The 10,295-nt window shown below is 44.4% G+C and overlaps 1 protein-coding gene across 1 annotated transcript; it reads right to left on the bottom strand.

Annotated features, from left to right (window-relative positions):
- Positions 1 to 1,979: 1,979 nt before the first annotated feature.
- she (Src homology 2 domain containing E) lies at positions 1,980 to 10,284 on the bottom strand. Its single transcript, XM_040165133.2, has 6 exons — positions 8,544 to 10,284; positions 7,949 to 8,075; positions 5,646 to 5,900; positions 5,072 to 5,411; positions 3,561 to 3,680; positions 1,980 to 3,093 (listed from the first exon to the last, which is right to left on the bottom strand). Exons 1-6 carry the CDS (start codon positions 8,985 to 8,987, stop codon positions 2,901 to 2,903), a joined length of 1,479 nt encoding a protein of 492 aa, XP_040021067.2. The 5' UTR covers positions 8,988 to 10,284; the 3' UTR covers positions 1,980 to 2,900.
- Positions 10,285 to 10,295: the final 11 nt, after the last annotated feature.

Genomic DNA, 10,295 nt, shown 5'->3' with positions numbered 1-10,295 from the left:
ATGCATACATTCCACACGGATGCATATGCATGCACAAACATGCAAGTCAACTCCTCCTGAGTAATGTCTTCCTCTTCTTATGCTACCTTTATACACTCTGAAGTCCTTTCCTTTCTCGCTCTCTTCCTCTCCTCTGCAGTGAATGAACTGACCTGACAGTGCTCCTCCTTTGCACTGAGTGCTGTGAGTCTCTCTGAATTATTTAAAAGCTGGGACCCCCACGAGTGCTTGTCTTCCCCCTAACAACCTCTTGTGCTTCCCCCTCCCTCTCTCCGTCTTCTCTTCCCTCTGTCCCTTCCTTTTTTGCTGTCATCCTGTCTTCTGCCGCTGCAAATTTCTTCATGCGACACTTAACAACATAGAAATCTGATATATGAATCAAAGACTGTTTAATAGTGTAACGCCCTTAAGTAACAGTAAGAAATAGTTACTTTCACATAACGTTACGTTTTCACTTTCACTTTCAACTCCATCCCATTTCCTGGACAACTGTGGTAACTTTTACAAATTATCAAAGAGTTCTAAGCCTTTCACTTTGTGGTTACCGAACCAAACATTCCCTAAAACAGAATGACTCGCTCTGAAAGAATCCTTTGTCCAGCTCCTGGGGCTTGTTTTTTCTTTGTCATTTTAATTAAAAGAACATAGTGGACAAACCCCAAAGCATAAGGGTTCCCTCAGGTAATTGTAAGAAAAAAAATGTGTATATAGTATGAGAAAGAACATTTTAATAAGTTCCATGTTCGAAAAAATTCCAAAATATTTTGCAAAAAGTCATGAAATTCTTACTACAGTCATATGAGGGGGCACGATGGTGAGAAAACAAACATTTCAAAATAAACCTGTTTGATTTGTTTGCTGTTGTGTAACAATGCCATTTATGACGCACTGGGTCCATCCGTAAGTCCCAGATTAGAGATGGTTCCTCAGCCAGAGAGCCGCGTGTAAGCTTGCAGAAATAAGCTTCTGCCCTTAAGCAAGGCACATATTTGTTCTGAAGTCGACCCCTTGAAGAGGTATCATATTATCAATAGTGCCACAAAGTCGGTGTCATAAACCAAGGGGATTGTAATCCATTAATTTTACGTACTCATATATGGTACTTCTCTGTCATTGGATGTTGAGCTCTTCATTCACAAACCAAGTGGGCGCTCATTGCTACTATGACACCATGGCCACATTTATTCATAGCTCTTCTTATATTGCACGCTGTCTCTCCTCCCTCTTACTCTTCTTCTCTCCTCCCTCTCCTCATTCCCTGCAGGGATGGCCCCATCTCACTCTAACTAATCACCATGGCAACCTGGTAATCCCTGAACAGAGAAAGTCTGATTCTCTCACACACACACATTCTCTCACACACACACACACATAACATGATGGCATACATAAATGCACACATGGATGCACATTTCGCAGATTGCCACTTGCACACACACAGACAACACACACTCGACACACAATGGATACTCATGCATGCCACTACACTGGGGTTTACTGGTTAGACATATCTACCACAAACACATGCAGGGATCAGGATGAAGCTTCTCCCTGTTTTGTGAGAAGCTTCATGTGTGCGTTTCATGGTGTGTTACTAACGATGCATGTATGCATTTGTTTTGTGCAGCTCAAGTGTGTGGACATTTTTGTCTGTTTTTATTGGCCACATAGGTGTGCGCGTTCGTTTGTGAGTGCGTGCGTGTATTTGCATGCGGTTGAACGTGTGTGTAACTGGAATTGATTTCACACTACGCAGGTCAGTGGTTTTACAGCGACATGAGAAAAGCGCCCAGTGAATCTGTGTGCTCTGGTTATCCTCTCATCTCTGTTTCACTGATTTTCTTTGCTTGAACTCTGCTTTGACTTTGCTGCAGGCATGTATATTAATAACACTGTTTTACTGAAGAAAAGTCTTACAACAATAACATAAAACCCGCATCATTGGTGTGAAAGAGAAGAAATTCAGCACTAGCCAACAATCCTGTTATACACACATCCTTTATGCAAACAGTAGATACATGTCAGGTTACGTTTTCAGTTCATTTACAATAAAGTACACTTTTTAATCACAGCCTCGTTTAGATTACAGTGAAGGCACACACACACATATATATATATATATACATATATATACATATATATATGTGAATATGTACATTCACATATTCGTTGTGCACAGTTACGCACACTTAAACAAATGGCTGGGTAGAGTAAAGTTATAAGTCCCCTTCTAACTTCAACAGTTCTAGTCAATAAATCAATAAAGCTCTTTCTCTTGACAGAAAGAGTCGGCAAAGGAGCGTGATTTTCAGAATAAATCAATGGGCAAAATGACAGATGTTAGATTGGTGACTGAATTCATTCCAATCGGGTGTTTTGAACTCACAGAGCGAGTCTAAATGGTTGGTAAGGAACTAAGTCATGACGTCAACACCTCTGTCTAAGAGGTGATTACGATCCTCTCCAATGAAATCAAAAATCCAATCGGTTACACTAAGTGCAGTTCTTCACGTGCATCGTCTCAGGAATGATGGAAATCAATGATACGCATTACCAAAACAGTATCACGCCTGGAGGGCAAATGGACAAGGCAATGGGCCGAACAAATTCACCAGGCTGGGGAAGAAGGGATTGTGTTGTTGAAACTATAAATACATTCATGGCGTTTAGACTGGGAAAAAATACCACAATGTCCTCGACGGTTATTGAAATGTATGACTTACTGTAGCGCACGTAAGAGATACAAACATATCATAATGAACAGGGTACGCAGGGCAATCAGATGCTGCACATCTGCGAGTATATGTGTGTACACATGTGCTGACAAGTTAATGTGTGTGTCTTTGTGCATTAGTGCATTGAAGTGTCCCAGCGTGTGTGTGTTTGTCCTCTATGCATGCTCAGTGCGGCCTGGGCACGGCGTGCTGCAGGGTCATGTGCTCTGCTCCAGTGAAGGGCAGTCTGTGCGTGCAGTAGTGGTGGACCAGCTCGGGGATGCTGGAGAAGACACAGCTGCTTTGATCCAGTGTGAAGCCCAGACCTTTAGCGCTCTTTGTCTGCGCCACAATGATGTGCACACAACTCTGACTTGTCCTGGTGGAACAGGAGAAAACAGATTAAAAAACACACACAAAATACAGAAGTATTGTCGACAGCAGGGAGAAGACACAAATCATGAGTTACAGAACAAATGGAAACCTAGTCATGTTGTCATCTAACCTTCCCCATGTGAGGCTGTGCATTTTCACCTATTTTAGTGGATGTGTAAATGGGGTTAATGAAGTGTACTCTCATATGAAAGAGCAGCTCACAACAAATTTGCACTCAGGCGCACACGAAAGCATAATTACACCACAGGATTTGTGCCTGTATCCTGAGGACCTGTTATGGGCAAACTTTGTGTCAACGGTGCCAAAAAGTTATGACGATTGTGATGCAGCAACGTGTACGTTGACAAAGACGGCGCCATAAATGAATATATACATGCGCACACTATACAGCGGGCCTTTAGCCTGTCGGATAAACACACATTGGAATGAAACACACATCCGTGAACTCACTTCAGAGCGATGGAGTACTTGCTGGTTCCTGATTCGCTGTCCCTCACCAGGAAGCTGGCTTCCCTGCAGCGCTGCAGCTGAGCTTCCGCCTGTTGCCTGCTCACACTGCCGTGGTACCAGCTTGGAGGGGCGAGGGAAGGAAGGGGGTAGTGTGGGGGAGACGCAGAGAGAGACACAGCGGATCACTGACATGTAGTGCAGCGGCATATGGGGATGAGACAGATGTCAAGACGATGATAGGTGACGATGGTGAGGCAGAGAAAGAAAGAGTGAGAGATCGAGAGTTACAGTCTCCATCAATCAGACCAACGTTTATGGGGTACTGAATGAGTTAACAATGTGGAAGGTGAAGAGAGGGCAAAGGGATAAATAAAATGAACAAATTGAACGTCTGCGGGTGTACAGGATGTAACAAAGGCACAAGGTGGTGAGGACAGTGGCTATATGCTAGAGTCATACGTAACCTGACTGTATGTGTCCTTGATTCTTAGAAGCGAAACACATTCAGCTATAGCATGAGAGGAACAAATGCTGGGACATGCTCTGAGCATGTCCCCCACATGTCGCCTACTGGAAAAGAGATGAGGACAGATGGTTTACGGCTAAGATGAGTCGCTCTCTATTCAAGTCTTAACTCTCTCCAGCAGTTATGTTTAGCAGCTCATCACGAGGATGTGATCGAGGCCCGCTGCCGCCCAATGCTCTAACTGATAAAGAACAAATCTCACTTAAAAATGTCTTGCGGGCCAACTGTAAAATATAATTGGTTTCCGTCAAGACTGCTGTCCGTCTGTGCCGTGTTTGGCGTTGTGCCTCAGCCAGGTCTGGTGTGAGAGAAAATCTGCTTTAGGATGTTGGTATTAATTCAACCAAAGACTGTGGAGGGCGCTGTTCTTCCAGAGTTTGTCACAGCAACGCTACAGAGTAACACAGAGCAATTCACTCTGCACAGGCCATGGGACAAGGGGAGGTAATAATACACACACATGATATGAAAGCAAGCGACTGTCTCAACCCTCGTTGCATTTGTTTGATTCCTTCAACCCTCTAATCCTAAAATAAAAACAAAGTTAGACTAATTGACAGTATTTTCTAAATCACCTGACGTCTGGGAGAAAAACAGACATCGCCAAATTCGGCCTTCTTATATGGTTTTAATGTATTTCTTCGCCTTTTAATTTTGTCTCCGTCAGTGAGGTCTTTTACATCTTATACAATGATGTCATACATTAGCTTGTCATCATTTTTTGATAGCCACAACTGTTCTCGACAGAGTATCGTATCCTGAGTGTCTCCTGGAATATGATGTGATCATAGTGAAATTGATCTGTCATGTTGATGCTGATATACATATTAGTTTGGCTGATGACAAACTAATATGTTGCCCGTTTCCCTTCCTTATGAGTTATAATTCAGCATTCAAAAGCTTTCCCGTGTTTCTGTTTCCAACATTTATAAACGTTGCATTCCCTCTTCCTTCCTATGGATGAATAAGTCATCTCCTTCCTTACTTCTGCTTCTCCAGCGGCAGGCTGGGGTCCACTTTGGCTGTCTCCCCGTCCAACGGGGCACTGCTGGGGGAGATTGGAGACGGAGGGGAAAGTTTGGTGGGGCTAGAAGAGGGGGAGAGGGGGGAGAGCTTTAGGGTGGGGAAAGAGGGAGACGAGAGAGGGGAGAGTTTGAGAATGGGAGAGGAGGGAAAGGAGGAAGAGGAAGAGCCGGATGGAGTGGATGGTATTTTATGGGTCCAGTTCTTCTGCCTCAGGGTGAGTTGCTGCTGCTGGTGCTGCTGGCGGGGGGGAATAGAGCCGTTCTCTTTGGTGGGAGAACAATCCACTGCCTCGAACTGAGCTGGAGGAAGCAGGAGAGACAAAATCAACGTTTCACAATACAGTTCCATTAAAGCATGCAAGAGCTTTCAAGTAAACACATCTCTGGAAATTGATTCAGAATGACTACTTTGTTTCCTTTGCTAAAGCAAACACAACATTGTTGTGGCATCACTGAACAAGTGAAACTCACAGCATCCTTCCTCCACACCCTAAACCCCCGCCTTCCCCATCATCCCTCTGTCCCTTTCTCTACCTGACAGCGCTCTAACTATGTCCTCCTTTCTCCACTCCCAGGGCAGCTCGTACTCTCCGGCGGGGCGGACGTCAGACTCTGGCCGCGTGACAGGGATCCAGACACCCCCGCTGTCGCCTTCCAGCCCGCCTTCGTACGGTGTGTCGTAGATGTTCGGGGGCGGGTGTTTCCTCTCTTCCTCCTTCCCCTCCCTGTGGCCTCGGTCCAGCAGGACGCACACTTTCAGGAGGTCTTTGGAGCCGCGTCGGCGAACCTCTGCAGCACAGTGGTCACGCGATCAGTAAATGGAATTAGATATTCACATGAAGTCGTATGAAACAAGCTTTGAATCTAGAGGATGAATTCTCGCATTCTCTTTTTTTAGCCTAAATAGCTTCCTTAATTATTTTGACAGAACGATCAGCTACCTGAAAAAGGGCTCTTTGGCCTCAAAACATAATAAGGAAGACATTTTAAACAAAGCAGGTGGCCTTTTAGAATTCATGGATTTATGATTTTTTGGTTTTGGACTCAGCAGTTAGATATGTGTATTATAGACAAAGCAATCCTCCGATATGCCTGATCACCGTTTTAATGTTTTTTTATTTTTGGAGTATCTCCCTCTGCTTGAGTTACCACACATGCACCGACCTTCATTCATTGCATATTCAGCAACATTCACACAATTCTACAGCGAGCTCTTCCATTCCAGTTCAACCTTTCATAACACATATTGGCCTTGAAATGATTCAATCAGCTGTCAATATATTAGAACTAATCCTGCAATCTGTCCAGCATGCATAAAGGTTGCAATGTTTAGTTTTTGTTGAATCACTTCAAGAGAGATGTTGATCGCCACTTATTAATAAGTCGGGTGGACAAAATATTAAGAACACCTCTCAAAATACTACAACAACACAACAAGTTAATGGTCCCAGATAGTATTCAGAATGACTCTAAAGTTAGATCCATCCATCTTCAAAACCGCTTTTCCTGCACACAGCGGGGGCTGAAGTCTGTCCCAGCCAACTTCGGGCAAAAGACGGGGTACAGCTTGGATTGACAAACAACCATTCACACTAACATTCGCACACCCACAGGCAATTTAGAGTCAGCAATTAACCTGATCCCCAGAGCATGACTTTGGACTGTGGGAGGAAGCCGGAGTACCCGGATAGAACATGCAGACTCCACACAGAAAGGCCACTGGGTGGAGTTGAACCCAGAACCTTCTTGCTGTGAGACGACACTCTAAAGTTAGATCTCTATCTTGAAGTGCATTACCTTCACCTTCATGAAAAAACAATTTATTTTAAAGAAGCTGTTGGATAATTACTTTCGGTAAGTTGCATCGTGCAAACGGACAACTAACTATATTTTATAAAGACATTTAAAAAAAGAAATCGCCTAAATAAGCTTATAGTCTGGAATGCTCAGAATGAACGCTTGACATTATTCCATTATACGATGTTTCTATCGCACACGGATATTGGATATACATGTGCGTATCAGGTAGAGTGGAAAACATCATCATCAAGATCATTTTAAAACTGACATATGCAAAAAATAAATTAGATTATGGGGCCATCTGGATTAACCATATCTGCCTCTTTAGTGTGATCTGATCTCTTAAATTAAGTTTGTTATGACAGGTCATTCAATTATAGGGGGATTTCACATGTGTTCCTTTACTGTCTGACAGGTAGCCTCTGTGTCTGCACTATTGTGTGACCAAACAATGGGGCTACAGGAAGAAAAGGTCAACACAGCTGCTGATTGGCTGGCAAACCAGGCCACTTCCTGGCTGCCGGGAAGTGATTGGGCGAGGTCAGTGGGGGGGCGACCCGTAGGATTTGCAGAGAGTTGGTGGGGGGTCTTTCGATTCTTTTCACACGTAAGGCTTCATAAAGCATTTTGTGTCAGTGTGTGTGTGTGTGTGTGTGTGTGTTTGTTGAGGAGGAGGAGTGGGGAGGGGGCTGAAGCCAACTTCCTATCGAGAGAATGGGGCGAAGGAAACAGAGGCAGGAGACAGGAAGTTGGAAGAGGAAGCTGCACCCATTGTTCCTGCAAAACACTGTTCCTACGGCAACCGCCAGCGGGAAGGGAAGTCGCCAAAGAGGCTGAGGGTCTAGTTAAACCCTATAAGACCCATTCAAATGTAGGTGTGTATTTCTTTGGTTGCATGCCATTTGCATTACCAAAGACGACATGCAAAGAGTATCAAAATGTACAGAAATGCAATTATGTTTCCCGCAGTTCAGATGATGCCATTTTGGTTCTTCCATAATTGTAATTGCTGAGATAGATTGTGATCCTAAACTCACCTGTGATGATGACCTGGGCATCGTAAGGCTCCATGTACCCGTCATTCACCCCTGCTCTCTCAGCCTCCCTCTGCCCTTTGGTTTTCTCTGCATCAAAAGGATCTGCATAGTCCTCCAGGATGATGAGCTGTGAGCAGGCAGAAAGAAAAAAACGCTGGTCTGTTAGCATTCAGATGTTACATTTACCTGGAGACAACAGAGCTGGCAGCGTGGAGGGATCTGCTAATGTTGTGTTTGTCTGTGTAGGGTGTGTGTTTGTGTGTGTAGGGTGTGTGTGTGTGCTTGCGTGTGTAGGTGTGTGTGCAGTGTCCATGACAAATTGACAAGTAATGGAGGGACAAGCAGAAAGAGTGTTTGAGGTCAGGCCATTGTTTTGGTCTCTTTGATGTTACACAGTGAAACTTCATTGTATTCTTTTGATGGCATAGAAAGTGAATACAGGGTTAAAAACGCCACAATTGCATTGTTGTAACTGTAGTGCATTGACTTTTTATCTGCGGCTTCAGCCTCGCTTTGTTTCAGATCAGATACACATCAAAATTGCAAATAAGATGACATATTTTATACATTTAATAGTGGCACACATGTTACTCACCGTTGTTTTAATATCAGGCCTTCCTGTTTCGTTTCCCAGCTGCTTGTGTTCAGTTATCCCGTTGAGTTTCGGGGTCTTGTCTTGTTTATCCACCTTGATCATCCTGCTGATGTACGCTTGCGCCAAACTGGTGGTCCTGACCTGCCGGTTCTCATCCGACGTGCCAGCCTCGACCTTGGCGTTTTTCCGACCTTTTCCAGGTGTGAGAGTATCCCACACTGTCCCACCACAACCAGCGTTGTTGCGGCCGAATTCAACCGAATTTTTCCTATTCCTCCCTGCCAGCAACCCCCCCACTCCTCCATCTTTGCGCTGATTCCCTTTCAAGCTGTCACGAGAAAACGAGGGTTTGCTGCGACTTGGCGGACCAGATTCAGAGGCCGAGCGGACCCGTTCGTTCCCGTTCTTTAGGTTGATGGGGAAATCTCTGAACCATCTTGCCATGGCGGTCAAGTTATTAACACTAATCTTTAAAGAAAAAAAAAAAAAAAAAACCTGTTGCTCCTCTGCAGCTACTTTTGGACCCTATACGCGTCAGCTCCAACTTTACGCACAGGTGTTTTTGACGCACGCCTCGGTTGAAGTAATATGCAAAATTACAAAAATCTCCGAATTGTCGAGTTTGGACACACGTGCTGTGTGGTGAATATGATTACGAGCGTCTGAACCACGTTACGACTGCCGGTGCGTCTCGGGAGTCTTTGGCCGGTGGCCCCTGCTGTGGTGTCGCTCTGATCCTGCAGTGACAACTATCCCTGCAATTTGAAAAGTAGCCTCTGTAGAGCGTAAATGCGAAAGAACTCAAAGTTTTTCTTTGAACCCAGTAAAGTTCCCATTCCCGGAGCGTGAGGTGATGTGTTCCAGCCGGTCCAAGTGATGAGATGAAGAGGAAAGTTGTGTGCAAAGACCGTGGGGTGTCACTGGAGGTTGGGGGAGGGGCTGTGTACGGGGCGGGTTTTTTGCTGTAATCACTTCAGTGGATGAACAACTTAGAGCACCAAAGTGCAACATAAGGAGTCTAAATGCCTGCCAGTAAGGCAATGGGATCCAACATGCGAGAGTTCCAACGCAAGTTTTTTTTTAATCTACAGCGATAATATTGATTTACCAGAAATAGCAACGGATTACAAACGACAGTTAAAATGCGGCACAGATGCAACAGAAATAAAATCGCAACTAAGAATTCTGAGAAATAAAATATTGCACCATAGAAACACGCTAAATTTCCGCTTAAAACAACCCAAGAACAATTTACATGTATACATACAGGCGTTCATAAACATTTAAATAACGGTAAGGTTAACAACGGGGCATTGCATACTCGTTCAGCTGCAGTCCCACGTTATTGGATATCATGCATTTATAGCTGAGTTATATTTTTCGTCAAGGGACCTGGATGATGCTGCTGCACCACCAGATGGCGGATAGTGGCGCCATCTACAGGTAAATGGAAGACAAACATATGTGAGCACCTGTCTAGTATTTACCTTACTCCATCAATATCCCTGGACATGTTTCTCTAGATCATTTTCGGGTTATGCCTGTAGTTTGTTGTTTTGTTTATCTTAGCTTAAGGATAATACGGCCTTAAATTTTACAGTGAAAAGTGGACGGCAAATAATGAATGACTGACGTGGAGATTACACCAATAGCCAACGTAGCCAGAATCTTTAGTCCCGCCCATATTAGCCCGTTGGTCCAATCACAGGTTTTCGTCGGGAGACACTGGGCGGGCTTTTACATCCCCGACAA

The sequence above is a fragment of the Gasterosteus aculeatus genome, chromosome 20, assembly GCF_964276395.1.
Source record: "Gasterosteus aculeatus chromosome 20, fGasAcu3.hap1.1, whole genome shotgun sequence".
NCBI classification, from domain to species: domain Eukaryota; kingdom Metazoa; phylum Chordata; class Actinopteri; order Perciformes; family Gasterosteidae; genus Gasterosteus; species Gasterosteus aculeatus.
Note: the sequence above shows the minus strand (reverse complement) of the source record. Positions and strands in the feature narration are given on the sequence as shown.

Excerpts from the sequence above, each read along its gene's own strand:
- she (XM_040165133.2), bottom strand. The coding sequence starts at position 8,987 with ATGGCAAGATGGTTCAGAGATTTCCCCATCAACCTAAAGAACGGGAAC. Across the intron at positions 5,412-5,645 it reads CATAGTTAGAGCGCTGTCAG|CTCAGTTCGAGGCAGTGGAT; the intron begins GTAGAGAAAGGG and ends TGCTTCCTCCAG. Across the intron at positions 3,681-5,071 it reads CTGCCGCTGGAGAAGCAGAA|CTGGTACCACGGCAGTGTGA; the intron begins GTAAGGAAGGAG and ends CGCCCCTCCAAG.